The sequence below is a fragment of the Passer domesticus genome, chromosome 3 (genome assembly GCF_036417665.1).
Source record: "Passer domesticus isolate bPasDom1 chromosome 3, bPasDom1.hap1, whole genome shotgun sequence".
NCBI lineage: Eukaryota > Metazoa > Chordata > Aves > Passeriformes > Passeridae > Passer > Passer domesticus.
Genome location: NC_087476.1, coordinates 45456249 through 45473539, shown reverse-complemented (window position 1 = coordinate 45473539; position 17291 = coordinate 45456249). Strand labels below are relative to the sequence as shown.

At 40.2% G+C, this 17291-nt stretch overlaps 1 protein-coding gene across 18 annotated transcripts in view; it reads right to left on the bottom strand.

The window, feature by feature from the left end:
• The window catches only part of ARMC2 (armadillo repeat containing 2), a 70878-nt gene extending 54805 nt beyond the window's left edge, over positions 1-16073 (bottom strand). For 4 of the 18 annotated variants that reach the window (XR_010358580.1, XR_010358582.1, XR_010358581.1 and 1 more), the window contains exons 1-7: positions 15863-16072; positions 15567-15619; positions 13875-13996; positions 12884-13115; positions 12199-12271; positions 9845-10016; positions 8461-8671 (exon numbers count right to left, since the gene is read on the bottom strand). Coding sequence is in view for 15 of the 18 variants with exons in the window: in XM_064412864.1 (XP_064268934.1) it covers positions 8461-8671; positions 9845-10016; positions 12199-12271; positions 12884-13115; positions 13875-13980 (794 nt within the window). In the remaining 3 variants the exon portion in view is untranslated. Of the gene's footprint in view, positions 1-8460; positions 8672-9844; positions 10017-12198; positions 12275-12883; positions 13132-13874; positions 13997-15566; positions 15639-15862 lie in introns of those variants that run through there. The other 14 variants (XM_064412867.1, XM_064412868.1, XM_064412874.1 and 11 more) reach the window with 9 other exon arrangements.
• Between the last annotated feature and the right edge of the window lie 1218 nt (positions 16074-17291).

The window sequence follows — 17291 nt, the reverse complement described above, 5'->3', positions numbered from 1 at the left end:
AGGTGATATTTTCCTTGACAAATGCCTGAGTACAGAGCACAGATAAGCAGAGGTAGGAACATTCTCAGACACTACCTTGTGTGTATTAAAAATAGGGAGGTAATTAAAAATAGTTTCATTGTAATGATACCGCAGATAGCCACCAAGCCAGAGACTTACTCCTTTGTTTAATTTTATTAATTACTGGTAGATGTATGGCTGGTACCCCTGATTATTTAGTTACCAGTTAAGAGGGACATATGGTCTAATACTAACAAGTTAATTCTTCTCTGCAGAATTGTATCTATCAAGCACCTGTGGTCAGTGAGATAGCAAAGCTCAACTAGAACAAAAAGAGAACATGACCATCTTTTCTGAATTGTCCAGCTTCAAGGCATTCCCTCTTGGCATTCCCTCTCCTCACAGTAAGGATCCTGTAACATCTTCCATAACCTTACAGCTTTGGGAGGCAAAACTAGATAAAAAAGTGGGAGAAGAACAGATAAGCACAGTAATTGAGACAGTGTAAAAATATAACAGGTCACTTTTCAAAGGGAAGAGCAGGAATAAAGGGGAATTTGAAAAAGATGAGGGCAGTGGGGATGGAAAATGTCCTAAGTGCCATAGTATTTCCTTCTGCAAGTGCCAAGGCCTCACTCAGCTTTGCTCGTCCAGGTGTTACGAGCCTCTCCTTTTGCACCCTAGAACCACCATTCTTATCTTTAAGTTACTTCCTCAGAAACAAATCTAAGCTCCAGATAGTTTGTTTAACCTTACAGACTTTATATATTTGGTCTTTATTCTGGTAATGTAAACAAACCTTTTTTCTTCCATTTTCTTTCCTTCATCACCTTTATTTCTTCATTTCCTTCATCCCCTTCAGCTCCCACAAAATTCCTTTTTCTAGTTTATTTAAAACCCAAAAATGTGATTGAAATTCTTACAAATTTTATTTGGATCCATGATATATCAATGTTTTCAGGTCTGCAAAAGTCTAGGAGAGCAATTTCTAACTTTCACAAAGCTCTAAAAACAGTGTAGGCACTGCAGTAGATGCAGACTGTTTATACATAAATACAAGCATTGAACATCTGATTTTACCAACATACATTGTGTGCATTGGAAAGCCAGACATGGTGTATCTACACCCGAAGATCAAGACATTTCACTAAGTGTTAGGAAGAACAGATTTCAAGCAATGCTAAGCAGATTTTGGGAGCCAGATGTATCAAAATGATTACTAGGCACAAAGGTGTTCTTCCAGACTGGATCAGAGTCTGGTTCCCTTGACTGTGGATAATCCTTAAACAGACAGGCCATTTAGAAAGAATGTTATTTGAGATTTTACTCACCTGTATATTCAGAGTGTGACTACACACTTACATTGTAATCTGGGTTTATTTTTATTGCTATCACTGTCCAGGATGGCTTTATATTGGTAAGCACAATTTGGCTATTTAAGCAGCTGAGCGCTTTTCTTTCAACCCAAGATTCACAATTCTATATGGACTACAAAGGGAAAAGCTGCAAGGAGGTGCTGTGGAAGTATATATAACCAATAAATCCTTAAAAAGAACCATCACAGGTAAATAGTTTTTCCTGTTTTGAGTGCTTGCGATGGAGGAGAAGAGCTCTTGTCCCACAGTCAGTGATGGTGTCACAATGCACCGTCCCTCCAGGTATTGAATGACCTTGGTAAGAACCCCTGCCAATCCTTCTCTTCTTCACACTGAACAGCTCTAGATCTCCTAGCCTTTCCTTATACGAAGGATTCCTTCACAGTTTAGTAGCTGATTCCTTCCAGTAATTTCAATATTTCTAGTGCATTGAGGAGCATGGAGCTGGTCCCAGTAGCCCAGGTGTAGCAGAGGTTTTCAAGACACAAATGAACAGCGTGCTAGATAGTCTCATCTACTCTCTTTTCCACAAGATTGGGCCACGTGATCTTCTGAGGTCTCTCCCATCCTGAGCTGCCCTATGAACTTGGTGTACACTAGGACCTCCAGGTCTTTTTCTGCAAAGCTGCCTCTCAGCTGGATCGCCCGGGGTTGTTCCTGCCCAGATGCAGGACTTTGCACTTGTCTTTGTTAAACTGCATCACGTTCCTGTCAAACCATTTCTCCAGCCTGCTGAGGCTCCTCTGGACAACCCTCCACTGTATCAGCCAATGGGTTGTTTACCTACTGACTGTCAGCACTTTAAAAAAAAATTATTCAGAACTGTGGTCTCAAGAACAGCCCATCAGATCTCTTGGCAGGAGCACTGTGGAGCACTGTGCAAAGGTAAGTAGGGCTCTAGACCAAGTTTATCAGAGCACAGCCAAACTCAGCAGCTTTGTCTCAAAAAGAACAACAGTGGCTCCAGGGAAAGTTAAAGGAGCTAATGGTGATCCTGGGAATTAGGGCACTAAGGACAATGGAGCAAACGCTGAGTCAGCAGCAAGGGACAAAGTGGTGCAAGGGCCCTCAGGCAAAGAAGGGGAGGAGTCAGATGCGGAGCTGCAGCAAGTGAGAGAAACTGCAATGGATCTTCTCAGAGAAGGTTCATTTACACAATGCTTTTAGGAGCCAGTGCTTCAGAACACAATCCCCTGCTACCATGATTCCTCCACTCTGTTTAGTGATCAAGAAACAAGAGTTCTAACTCTAAACCAAAATTACTGATGTTAACAACAAGACATTGCCCTGTAGACTTTGAAAGGAAGTATAAACAACATTCCAGTATTTTTTCCAAAGCAACTAGTAGGAAGTGGTTTTAGCTTTTGGCAAAATGAGAAAAAATAGTATTTAGTTTTGTCATTTACTCTCACAGAAATTAATTTTTCCACATACCAATTAACATTTGCATTTCTCATTAATCCCTTTATTCCAATTTCATTATACTACCCAGATATTTCATGTTGCCAGAAGGACATCAGAATTAGCTTCTGGTATTGTCTTTCATTATTTGAATAGTAGGGAATATGTTTTTTATTACAAACCAATTGATTCCTTCCTGACCCATAACTTAGCACTTGAAAAGCACTCCTTTTAGACAAACAATTGACCTTCACTGAGCCACTTAAGAGAATCTGTCCCTATTTTGCTCAGCTACCACAGAATCTTCCATTCTGTGATGTCATCTGAGGGACAAACAAGACAGATAAACACAATCTGGAAATAAGCTTCAAAGAAAAAAAACAAACCAGTATAATAGCTCAATTTTTAAAGACTATTTTCCTTCTCAAAAAAACAATGGAGACAAAATTACTGGCAGACAGCTAAAATAGATATAAAGTATTAAGCCAATTACACACAATCTGAGTCAGTTTTATTTCTCATCTACAAAACTTCTCAAAAGCATGAAAATAATTTAAAAACTGGTAATGTAGATGTCCTGAAATTATTTCAGGAACTGCAGAGGATTGTAAGGAACATCATAAGAAGAGAAAAAAACAAAGGGATTGAAAACTATAATCAACTGTATAACTGATACCACTGATACGAGAAAATATAACTAGTAGAAAGACAACATAATTTGTAAAAATATATTGACAAATAGACCAACTCTCTGAGTCATCCTAAAGATGAGTAAATAACAATCCTGTAAACACAATCATGGGAATAGCTCACTCAGTTCTTATGACAACTGCAGAGACAAAAAATACAGTATTTCTTATTTATACAGGCTGTTGAAGGAGAACCTCATGCACATGTTAAACAGTATGACTTAAAATAATAATCAAGTTTGATGAAAAACCTCTATCCTTATCCTTTTTATTTTTCACAGTCTCTGCATATTCTGTCTAATACTGAAAATATTAATGGTATCTATTTGTGGCAGAGTATCTTTAGGCAACCAGACAATTGACAATCTAATTCTAACCATAAAAAATATCTAAAACATTAGCCTAAATATATTTGAGTCTGAAAACCACACCCTCATCATCTTCCTAACTTGAATCTTGAATAAACATTGCATTTCTAAACAGAAAATAAATTTAAATCCATTGTTACTACAGGTCTGCCTAGACTGAATTGACATTTCTTGTCTACCCTTTGGCACACTTTCCCATTCCAGAATTGCAATTCAGTTGGTATTAAGGACTCTCAAGACCTAGATCTCCCAGATTTGGAGACCAATTACATTGGCCTGAAACTAAGTGCTAGAGTGGAAAGACTCTTTAGAGTACAGGGTAAAAAATGAGCCGAAACTCCACTGTCGCTTTTGTGAGCTAAAAGACCAGAGATAAAAGTTAACTCTTACCCTTTTCTTCACCCTTTTCTTTAGAAGTCTGTAACAAGTTCTGAAAAAAAAGAATTCTTCTTTCACAGTGTTCTCTCAGTATCCCTTAACCCTATACCAAACCAGGCACCTTCTTTAAAGAGTAGGTGTCACAATCTGGAAAACACTGTAGAAAGCTCCTTCTATGAAGGATTTCCCACCACTCAATTATTTCTTTCTGAAATCAGTGATCCAAATAGCCAGTGGAACTGAAGCAGAAATAGATAAAGATTAGTTGGGAGCAGGTTAATTACCTGTTTCTCTGTCTTTATGAGAATTCCAAAAGTTGTCAATTTACATAATTAAAAAAAAGAAAAAGATAAAAATACGGAGAAAAGTCTGGAGAGTCAGCTACACCATACTTCAAACCAACAGCCACACCATACCACTAATTTCAAAAAAATCATCCAGAACAAAAGAGAATGGGTGTTCCCCTCAGGAAAAAAAATCTCTCTCCTCTGTGGGAATCCTTTTCTTTGAAGAGAAAAAGAATGTATATTTTGAGCACAGATGTGAAGGTAGTTTAAGGAACCAGAGAGAAGTAATTTCCAGCGGTTCCCTCCAACCCACCCTATTCTATGAATATATGATTCACTTTACCATTTCATCCTTTGCTTTTATCATTTTCTATTGAAATATTCCAAAATTCTAAAAAAGCATAAGAAAGAGAAACTACTCTCATGGAAGAATAGATTTCAAGGATACTGTAAAAGGCAATTAATAAAGTGAGCAATGGTGACAGAAAACAGGGCACAGTATATCTTCTTTACAGTACCTGCTAATCCTTTTGTAGCTCTTTATAAAACTCACTTATTAAAAAAGAAAGGCCACTTGGGAATGAACTGTTTGCCTCCAAACTCTTCCTCACTCAGGGCACCTCTGCTTTTAAGAAGTCCTGGAATGACATCTAAGCTTTCAGAATACTGAGAAATTGGAGTAGGAAAAAAAAAAATCATCATTCTTTCACACCCAGGAAACTGTTGCTCTTCATCAGCAAATCTGCCATCACTGTTGACACTTATATATGAATGCAGAAAACATTTTAGAAGTTTCACTTCTATAGCAATCACAATAGATGGCAAGGCACAATGGTTAGAGGAAGATGTAAACAAAACTGAGCTTCCTTATGATTGCCAGAAATTGTTCCTAGCTTTCCTGAGGCAACATGTCAACAAATTCAATCTGTTTCAATTAATATACCTATTCTATTACATCTAGAAGGTTATTTGCAGAACAGAATTGCAAACAAAATGGCAAATGGCTTTTCCCCTCAAAAGGTCATTTTCTTTTTTCCTCCAGTACCTTTACAAGGCAGCTGTGATTTCACTAGCACTGTTCATTCTTTTCTTCAGTCTTGGAGACAACAAAAGAATGTGAGACAGAAAGTGATCAAGTCTCTTGTTGGAATAGAACACCTCCCTTCTGTTGTCTTTAAAATAAATATAATAGCACCAATGGCAGGAATCTGCCATGCTATTTTGCCATGCTCTACTGTTTCCTCATTAGCAGAAAAACAGTTTCATTAGGGAAGTTATTTCAGTACATGTATAGGAACTGTAGGGAAAGGGGAGTAGGAAGTCCCACGCCCTCCCTTTATGGAGTGTACTATATCTACAACCCTCTTGCTTAATTCCTGCAAGGATTTTAAGTCATGGCGATACAGAATTGAGTCTGACACCTGCTTCATATAGGAAATGACAGGACACTAGATAATAAAAGATGTGACATTCCTTTAAGCTTTCATCCTATTACTCCTGAATGCAATGTACTTTAAATAGAAAATATCTTGTAACCCTATACAGATGCCTCAAGTATTTATGATACAGAACCAGATGCAATCTAACCTTAAAATCATCTAGTAAACATGTTCTACTGAGAAAGAATGCAAAATCTCCCACTGCAATGGCCCCTCTATGGTTCTGGAGCCATTCACATACAACTATCATGAAGACCAAACTCAACAAACTATATGGAAGGCTAGGTCTGTGGTACCTTTCAACTGCTGTGTCAGATGAAGAATGACATCACCCAAGCACACACAAGGTCTGCCTGACTTGTGTAGTACCATACACAAACACTGGACTGATGTGTTTGGTCTTAGCAAGAAGATAGAACCTGTGAGAGCAGCTGAGATGATCCACACCCATCACATGATGGCACAAACTGCCTGGGCTGATCTGTATAAGAGACCTTTGTCTGTGGCTAAAGGGGGAAGCATTTTGTATTACTCTTGTGCATCTTGCAGCACAGCAGATACCTGTGGTGTACTAAGCCATATGAGCACCTAAATGGTGTCAGGAAGCTTTGCTTCCTAAGCATTGGCAAAAATCAGCTCTGACTCGACCACACAGAAGAGGGCTCACAGGAGAGGTAAAAATGGGCCATTCAAAAATATAGATCTTGCATTCAACACAGAAGGATGGAGGAATGTTATATTTCTCTTCCATTTTGGAGAAAACTAGTCAGAACAATATTGGAAAGCAATCTTTTGTATTAAGACCGGTAATTTGAGATCTAATTTAACTGATGTATGAGATTCATGATTGCAAAAAGCACCAGTAATAAAAATGCAAACCCAAAAATTTGCAGAGCTCTTTTCTGATAAGGAGAAGTGTACAATTTTGAACAGACAGGAAGCATGCCTAATAGGTTAGCTGTTCAATTATACACGCAAGTCTTGAAATTAGGACTGAGAAGGAAGGTCATTCTTTTGAATTAGCAAAAATAACAACTGACCCTTTCCTGTTAGAGGCACTTGGACACCATCAACCAAAACAGCAACCCAAACAGAAAGCAGAACTGAACACAGCAGGATGCATATTCCACAAAAGAATCTATCCATTTCCACTGCAACACTGAAGTACTTCACACCACGCCTTTATTAAATAAAATTCAAACTACAGTAATTTATGCAGTATGATAATCCAACTAGTCTTTATCTACGAAGTTATTAGATCACTGATTTTAAAGAGAGAAAATTATATTGCAGTAAAGTATTCTTTGGTGCTTAACTTTTCTTTTTTCACCTACATTTTTCATCTCTGCTTTTATTTCTCATTCTTCCTCCACACTCATGGATTTTTTTCTTTTTTAGAAAAGAAAATTCTAAAAAATTTTTAGAATTTTTCATTCTTTTAGAATCTGTCTTTTTTAAAAGTCCTGCTTACTGTTTAATATAAAAGAGTCCTATGATAGCTCTGTTATGTATCATTTACTATAACAGCTTCAATGGACAATATTCTCTTAAACTATTAAGTGCTAGCAAGTTAGTAAACGAAAGGCCTTTCATTTTATAAAATTAAGAACATAATCTTTAATATCAAAGGTGCTTAAGAATATCCAGGGAAATAGCTTTTCCGTAAGTATACAAACATGCTAGAAAGAAGATATCTACAGCCAAATACATATTTTTAATAGTGAACAAGTTTTACAAGGATGTGTTTTGAAAATGAAGTGGTTTTCATTTATTTGTTGCTGAGATTGCCAGATCTGTCAATGTTATTACCACAAAACAGTTGTTCATCTGACTGCTAATGCAGCAACTGATACACCAACTATACACAGTGTCTCAGGACTATTCCTCCCTGTGCAAGAATTCACATCTGAATCAAAAGAAAAATTATTTGATTATTAATTAAAGAATGGATATGATATTCCAGGTCCAGTAAAAACAGACTACAGGCACGTGAGTCTCATTAATCTCTTATATCTATTTGGTCATGCAAAGAAAACCCCTAAGAATTTGAAGTCACAAAAAATTCTGCTTCTATTGCTGAAGAGTTTTAGCCTGGTTTTGGTGTATGATCACATACCAGAACTGAAAGCATGGCTCTACTCACCTGTCAAGCTAGGTGAAGATGGTATAGCACCTTAAAACAACAGGACTAAACTACAAAAGAAAGCACATTAAATTTAAACTTGAGGGTTTTACTTGAGGATTTCTTTGAGGACCTGGTTTTGAAATGTAAATGATCAAACAAAGCACATTGAACAAATTTCTACCAACAATATTTTAAAAATTTGTCTTTTGAATGTAGAAACTTCCTAAAAGAAGAAATGCAATTTTTTCTAATAATCTAAACACAGCTTCATTTTAAAGCATATGTAATGTTATCTTCAAATATCATTAATTTTAAGCATTTTGATACTTGCACAATTGAGTACCTAGGAAGAAGGTTGTATGGAAAATGCACATTACCATATTTGACCAATGCTGACCTTTCTCCTTGAAGCTGAAGTGAAAAGTTTCCTGGTGTTCCTTCCATGGAGTCTTCAATTCCTGATCTGCTGGTATGTTCATTACAAATTAATTGTCTACTCTCATCATTAAATGATGTGTACAACTTTTGTTCTGCTAAGCAGTTACTATTACTTCTGTCAAGACTATTCATCATCGTAGCTGGCTCTTCAAAATCAAGTTTCACTCCATCTGAAATAGTCAGAGAGAACACATTTTGTTCAAGTGTTATTAATTACTACTTGTCATGTTACATTATCAAAACGTGTATCAATTTAAAAGGTGAGAAAGCTTAAGACTATTAAGAGTAAGGTAGTCAAGGTCTTCTTATGAACAGTATCTCTTAAAGTCTTTTGGGGTTGTGTTTAAAGTTCTAATATTTCATCTTCTTTATTTCCCTTTTACAAATAGGTGGATTGTACCTGGAGAAAAAAAGTGATTGTATTTCAGGACCTGAATATTATGAAGGAACTCAGGAAAAAGGTTGCTGTTAATCCTGTAGCTTCTATGTACATACAAGAAGAACTTCGACAAATAAAACCTCTCACATAACATTTGCATGATCCCGAAATGGGAGAGAGACCAAGGCAGGTTACAAGTACACTGCCTTCTCAACTTCTTCGATTAGTAACACCAGCTTATTAAAGTTATATGAAATGACACATTATATAAAGATATATTTATAGAATAAATACATAAAAATGAAGTAAAGTTTAGTAGGTAAAAAGTGAGATATTCAGTTTATAATGTAAATAACAACCATGGACAATGTAAGAACTGTCATTATAAATGAGTCTTCTGAAATAAAGACAGTCCCAGCACTCTTTATTATGAGCCAACATGCAGGAAGCCAAGATGCCATTTCCCATCTTCAAGAAAATTACTTTTAAATCCCACATTTGGTGACCTTTATTAAATCACCACTAATGAAACTCTTAACAACAAATACGATGTAGTTGGAGGCCCATCAAGACATATAATTTCTTTTTATTCCACTTTTTAGGCTCAATAATCCGTCAGGGAATCTCCTTGGATGATGGCATCTCATTATCTCTTCAAGCATGTCAGCATTTAATTTTAATTTTACTCACTGATGACAACTTTCAGTAAGATTCCATTACTTGGAAACCTATAGGAAGAAGAGGCACCTGAGTAGTTTTTAACTCATTTTCAAGTGCAAGCCAGCATAATTTTGGGAAGCCACAGTTTCAAAACTGCCTTAAACCCATTTAAATACTTCCAGAATTCACACTGAAAGGACACACAAGTCCTTTAATGTATATTAATAATTCATGTAATTACCAATATTAAAACCCATCATGCAGTTATCTTTCTAGCAAATAATATGCATCAAAACATTCTTACTCTGATCCAGAGGAACCACCTTAGGAGAAAATAAATCTTTCAGAGAAGGTGTTCTAAATAAGCGTTTGCAAGCACTGCTGACTTTTCTAACCTCTGCAGCATCAGCAGGAGGTGTTGGATGGAAAACAGAAGAAGCTTCATCTTTTTTTTCAGAAATTATTACTACTGGTTTCTGTGACAAAAATAAAGAAGACTCTTAAACAAAAGCACAGATAATTTAATTTTCATTTAAGTAAAAAATAAAGAAAAAGAAACCCACATAACTTCTAACAAAGGACTAAGTTCAAAATAGAACAGAAGTTACACTGGCTTGCTTATTAAGAAATTTTCATATCCTGAATCTAATGATACCATTCCACCAAACAAACTAGATGTCTATACCATTATCACCATAGAAAGCCAAAACTCAGGGGTGCAGAAAACAAAACCTAGCTTGAGTAGAACTCAGAATTATTTATTCCTCATAAGTACTCATTTAACTACATCTGCAGCAAGCTTATTTATCAAAGAAAATATTGTGCCAATGACTATTGCTAACAATTCTAGATACATCTTTTATTTGCTTTTGAGCATTAAAGCAGTATTTCCAAAACACTCCAAATATGTTCACATCATATGTACTACTTTCTATCACACTGACACAAATCATGCAGATCCAGAGACATCAAAGTGCTAGTTTTATGTCAGTGTCTTGCACCTTAGAGGAGGTGAACAAGTCCCTGAATCTCTAGTGTCAAGCACTTGTTGTGCCCTTGACCTACATAAAAGCACTGACCTCTAAAATCAATACCAATCTCCTTAAAATAAAGAACCCACTAGAAAGTCTCCAGCCAATCCTTCAGAGCTCTCCACAGTATTAAGGAGTCAACAGGCGAGACTGACTACTTACAACCACCATAATTAATACAAACTCTTAATTTACAGGGTATTAACTTATAGCCATTGATAAAGCAAAAAAAAAAAAGGCACGTTTTGCATTGGTCAGTAGTTTTCTCTAATTTTTTTCCACTCTCACAAAATACATGAAAATTTAACACCAGTTCTTAAATCCAAATGTTGATATACTTAATCTAAATAGAAGCATGCTCAGAATTTTTAAACTCAATTCATATAAATACATTCCCTTATCCAAATTACCGAAGTATAAAATTTCTTGGATATTTCCCCTAATTTTCTAAAGAATTTCCTAAAGGTTCCTGTCTGGAAAAAGCAATGTATACAGCAAGCACATTTAATTGCTATAGCACACTCTGTTATCTTGGGTACTGAACAAACAGTCGTGACTTAATCTTATATTTAAAGACCAAATATAAAAAAAAAAACTGTGAAAGAGCAGATACACTTATAAATTGAAAACAATTCACAGCTTTCACAGAGGGAGAAAAGTGGTTCTTAAAGGACCTCTATCTGTTTTGAAATAAACTACAATCATGAAATTTTATAGAAATGTTAAGCCAAATAGAAAGCAACCTAGTTACCTTCAAGTTACTGTTCACAGAACCACAGAATAGATGAGGTTGGAAAGGACCTCTGCAGGTCCAAGCCCCATATTCAACTACAGCCACCTAAACTCAGTTGCCCAGGACCATGTCCAAGAAACTTCTGAAGATCTCTGGGCAAGCTGTGCCAAGGCCTCATCACCTCACAGCAGGAAAACTGTTTCCTGAGGTTCAGAGGAAACCTCCTGAGCCCCACTTTGTGCCCTCTGCCTCTGGTCTAGTTGCTGCAAAGAGGCTGGTCCTGTCCTCTTTGCATCTGCCTTTCAGGTATTTACATCCAGGGATAGGGTCCTCCCTTGGTCTTCTCCAGGCAGAACTTTCTCATCTCTCCCTGTCCCTTCATCACCTTTGAAGGATGTTCATCAGATTCCCTCCAGTAGATCCATGTCTTTCTTATACTGTGGAGCCCAGAACTGCATACAGAACTCCAGGTGTGGCCTTACCAGTGTCAAGCAGAGAGGAAGGATCATTTCCCTTAACCTGCTCCTCCTAATGCAGCCCCAGACACCATCAGCCACTTTCTTAACAGCCAGGGCATGCTGTTGGCACATATTCACACTCATGAACTTCACCTATTTTAGTAAACTTACACAAGAAAGCTGACTCAAGTATCAGTCTTCCAATTCTTGTTAATGTCACTTTGAATCACAAAGCAATACAGCAACAGTTAAGTAGTGTAAATTATTTTCGGGTTTCTTCTGGAGGAAAAATGACAAAACTGACTTTATAAGTCTCAGACTAATGTTACAACAAGCCTCCATTTTCCCCAAATGTCTATAAACCATTTATTTTCCTAACACTACCAAGACACATATTTTATATCAGTAGTGCATGAGTTATTTCCAGAGTACTTACGTGAGTCAGTGGACTTAGACGAACAGCAGAATTCGGTCTTGATTCAGACGAATCAGAACTGGAAGTATCAAGACTAACAAAGAAATTAAACATAGTTAGAATAAAGCAGATCCAGAGTTGTGTGATCAGCTGTTTTTTTTCAATTGCATGCTCCTTCGCTTTGCCAGTGAATATGGGGAAAGGGAAGAAAGGAAAAGTGACAAGAGCACATCATGGTAGCAAAACTCCACCTAGAAATAATTTTGAGGTAGTAAAAACTTTGCTTGAAAATGAGCATTTCAAACTGCAGGACCCAAAATTTCATATTTAAAAGATCTCAGAAGGTTCTGAAAAAAGATCTAGCACATACATTATAGGAAACAAGCAAGCTTTCACATGTTCTAGGAAAAAAGCTGAAGACTATCTCAGTTAAAAGCATTCAATTGTCTCAAGAAAAGGTAAGTAACAGACTACTTTCTTATACTATTCTACACATAAAAAACTAGTGACTGCCTCTGGTAGCTCTAATCCAGAGAAACTTCCTGGACATGTAGATTAACACCAATAGTAAAGATCATTAGAAGAAGGCAAAGGATGTGATTAGAAATACAGATTAACACAGGGAAAATAACCACCAGAAGCATAATTAGAGAATTAAATCTCTTGCTACTAAAGGATATTTGAAAACATCTGAAAGCCACAGTACCTATAAAGTAGAGGGCATCTATTTTGAGGACATCGTGAGGATTGAGACCCAAAAAGTTTCCTTTGTTCATCTGTAGGTGTGAATAGCCTTTGAGTTTTTACTGTTTGTAGAGCATCTCTGGCTTCATTTACAATCTCAGAACTGGTCTTAGGCTTTGCCACTGACAGCCAGTAGAATGGTTCTGCTTTTCTTCTATTTTCAGTCTTTGAAGCTTGCATTCCTCTGCAAAGTACTGCACAGGAAGAACACTGGAAAATATATGTGAATGGCACAAAGTATATGCTAGTTTTAAATTACAAACTATTAATTCAACACTGGTTATGCTACCACAGTAAATTCTAGACAGTGCTGAAATAGTGGGAAATAAGGTACACCGATAATGCATTTCCTCTCATTCTTCAGTTCTGTAGGAAAATACTCAAAACCAGAAAGCATCTGACATGGAGGATCTACCTTCAGTTTTTCTACAGGATACTAAAATCCATCACTGTGCTTCATGGGCCAAATGTGGTCCTCTACAATTCCATAGAAAATCTGTTTCTTGACACTCAGTTACTTAGGAAACACCACAGTCAAAACAGGAATTCAATAATACAGATGATACAGGTTTTTCCAACTTAGGAAAACCCCAATACATATTGACCTTACCAAGGGCAAGCACAGTTCTCAGAAACTGATAAGCAGAGATAAGGAAGAACAGGCAATCCATGTTTTTCCTTTTCCAATCCAACTCCCCAACCCATCCCCAAGCACAGGCAAAGAAAGATAACACCAATACAAGTTATAAACCCAAACTTCTAATTAGTATTCTGTCCTACTGTAGTTTCTGGGAAATGCAGTGGGCAGTGACAGACTTGCTCCATCACTCCCTGGACCCACAACCCATCACTATCATGGTGCAGTTCTCTGTAGATATCATCCCTGTCATTTTACAGCAAACTCATAATGAGTCTTACACCATGCAAAATTCCTCTTTTGCTTTCAAACTTACCTAAAAACAAAAATATGTTTCTGCACTGTGACTCAGACCATCTGGTAACTTCTATTCTCTCACACAGTTTATGACAATGAACTGACAGTAGATCAGACACCATCATCTGGGTTATTTCTAAACTATGGAGTAAAAAAAAAAATCTTATATCTTTAGTTTCTTAGTTCAATTATTCCTGTTCTGCAATCTAACTTTTCCAGGTGCTTCTTCTTTCTTTGAGAGCCAGCACATTCTGGCAGTGTCTGTCATTGCTGCACACCCAACATAAAACTGGATAAGGAGAACTGCACCAACTCTTCCACTAAATGATACATAATAAAAAAAAAAAACCTCATTAACAGATCAGGAGCCCAAGACTATCAGTGTTTTTAATATTTCCAACTACCATTAATATATTTCTTGTTTTCACTGTGACTGAATTTTGTTCTGTATGCTCCTTACTCTTCCCTCTATTACAATGTGGTTAAAAAACAGTAAGGAGTTCCACTGCAGCTGTCTGTTTAGAAAAAAAAAAATTATACAGTCAGTTCTCACTGAAAAAAGCAACACAGACTATAGTCCCTATTCCCCCAGCTACTGGGAGCCAGAATTTTGACCTTAAGTGGAAGGTTTTCTATGTAGGCCTTATGTCTGATACAGCTGGCAATGGTCCTGTGCAGGGCCAGGAGCTGGACTTCATGATCCTTGTTAGTTCCTTCCAACTCAGCATATTCTGTGATTCTGTAATTTTGCTCTCCAGTCCCAGCAGGAAATACATAGAGGGAAGACTGCAGTGTCAATGGGGACAGCATAACTGGTACACACAGATCTTGTCCCTCACTACTGTCACCATTTCCCAAGTGGCCTTTAACTTGCACAAGTTAAAAGCTCCTCCCTGACTCTCTGCTGTGAGGTAGAAGAGTATCACAGCAGTGCCTGAAAACCCATACTTGGGCTCTTGTCTTTATTCCCCAGTTGTTTACTCCAGAAATCTGTTCTTTGCTGTACAGAAGGATTTTAAAGCAGTAGATAACAGTACAGGATCCATACATTAGTCCAGCAATGTCCAGAAGTGAGACAGCTGTCTCACAGCTATTCCTAGTTCAGTCAAGATGAGAGAAGCATGGCTGGCTACATCAGATATGGCACCACACTGGCTCTGCCATCCTCTTTCCCATCTCAAGACTGGTGTAATTTAATTGCTAGGGTGCAGAGTGGGTGTATTTGCAATCACTAAGTACAGTGAGGAGAAGCCCTTTATTCAGGCTATGAACATTCTGCTCTCTGACATCCGAATCCATGTTCTGTCTGCCCTAGCAAATCTCTAGAACAGTTAGCACACAGGTAAGAATCCCAGAATCACTGAGGTTGGAAGAGACCTTTAAGATCATCTTAAGGTCACCCTGCACTGTCCCTGTACCCCCTAATCCACATCAACCAGTGCCAGATCCAGACGCCTCCTAAACACATCCAAGGCTGGTGACTCCATCACCTTCCTGGCTAACCTATTCCAGTGCACGGCCATCCTTACAGTGAATTTTGTTTTCTAATATCGAGTCTGCATCTCCCCCGTCTCAGCTTAAGGCCATTTCCTCTTGTCCTTCCACTGCGGACACGGTAGAAGAGATGGACCCCCACCTCACCACATCCTCCCTTCAGGAGTATGTAAACGACAGCTATTATTAGACATAATTCTGATTAACAGAAACTTACCAATCACAACTGATGCACTTTCACCCCGGTGAAATTTTGACGCAAAGAAATCACTATCAAAGAGAAACAAGAACGAAGTTAGGAGAGCTGGGTTCTCAGCACAGTTAGGTTTCCAGGTGAGCCGGGGGACAACACGTCCCAGGGGAAGCCCCCAGACAAGCGGCACCTGCGGAGCAAACGCTGTCCCAGCCACACCCGGCAATCACGCCTCTCTCCCGAGCACGGGGAAGCTGCCGGGAAGCGGCGCGGGGATTATCAGTCTCCGGCCGCTTTCCAAAGCCTCCCGCCCGACTTACCGCACAGTCCGGCCCTTCGCCCCCGCCCGGCCAGGCGGCACCCCCAGGGACGAGCACTACGGCCGGCGGGGGCACCGGGCGCTGCCCGGGGGACTCGGTCGGGACCCGCCAGCGCCTCCGCAGGGCCCCGGCCTGGCTCCGCCGCCCGCCGTTCCCATAGCAACCGCGCGCGCCGCGCCGCCGCCGCCGCCGGGCCCGAGCGGGGCCCCGGGCAGCCCCAGGCGCACGCGCGAGCACCTGCGGGCGCCTGCGCGGCGCGGCCGCTGCCTGGCCGGGATGGCAGTGCCCACATGTTGGGGATGGTGTGCCCAACATCCCGGGGATGGCAGTGTCCAACATCCCGGGGGTGGTGTGCCCAACATCCCGGGGATGGCAGTGCCCAAATCTCAGGGATGGCAGTGCCCAGATCCCGGGGGTGGTGTGCCCAACATCCCGGGGATGGTGTACCCAGATCCCGGGGATGGCAGTGCCCAGATCTCAGGGATGGCAGTGCCCAGATCCCGGGGGTGGCAGGCCCAGATCCCGGGGATGGCGTGCTCAGATCCCGATGTTGGCAGTGCCCAGATCCCGGGGATGGCAGTGTCCACATCCCGGGGATGACAGTGCTCAACATCCCAGGGATGGCAGTGCCCAGATCCCGGGGATGGCAGTGCTCAACATCCTGGGGATGGCAGTGCCCAACATCCCGGGGATGGCAGTGCCCACATGTTGGGGATGGCAGTGCCCACATCTTGGGGATGGTGTGCCCAACATCCCGGGGATGGCAGCGCCCAAATCTCAGGGATGGCAGTGCCCAGATCCCGGGGGTGGTGTGCCCAACATCCCGGGGATGGTGTACCCAGATCCCGGGGATGGCAGGCCCAGATCCCACGGATGGCATGCTCAGATCCCGATGTTGGCAGTGCCCAGATCCCGGGCATGGCAGTGCTCAACATCCTGGGGATGGCAGTGCCCACATTCCGGGCCGGCAGTGCCCACATCCTGGGGATGGTGTACCCAGATCCCGGGGATGGTGTAGCCAGATCCTGGGGATGGCAGTGCCCAGATCCCAGAGATGGCAGTGCCCACATCCCGGGGATGGCGTACCCAGATCCTGGGGATGGTGTGCCCAACATCCCGGGGATGGCAGTGCCCACATCCCGGGCTCCTGCCGCGGCACTGGCCCGCAGGTCGGTGGGTTCCTCGTGGAGAGCTCTCCTCCGTGGCCAGGCCTGGCCCACGTTCATGGACAGTGTGCTGGCGGCTGGCACACGGCCAGGGCACAGCTGGCAGAAGTTACTTGGGGTGACCTGCTGTTGTTGCCAATGTAGGGATGCTAAACACAGACACGGCCCGGTTTAGACAGGAGATGGTTTTTGTTCTGTGCAGGGTGCAGAGTGGAAATGTTGCACAAATCAACTCAGATTCCCAAAAATTTACAGAATCACAG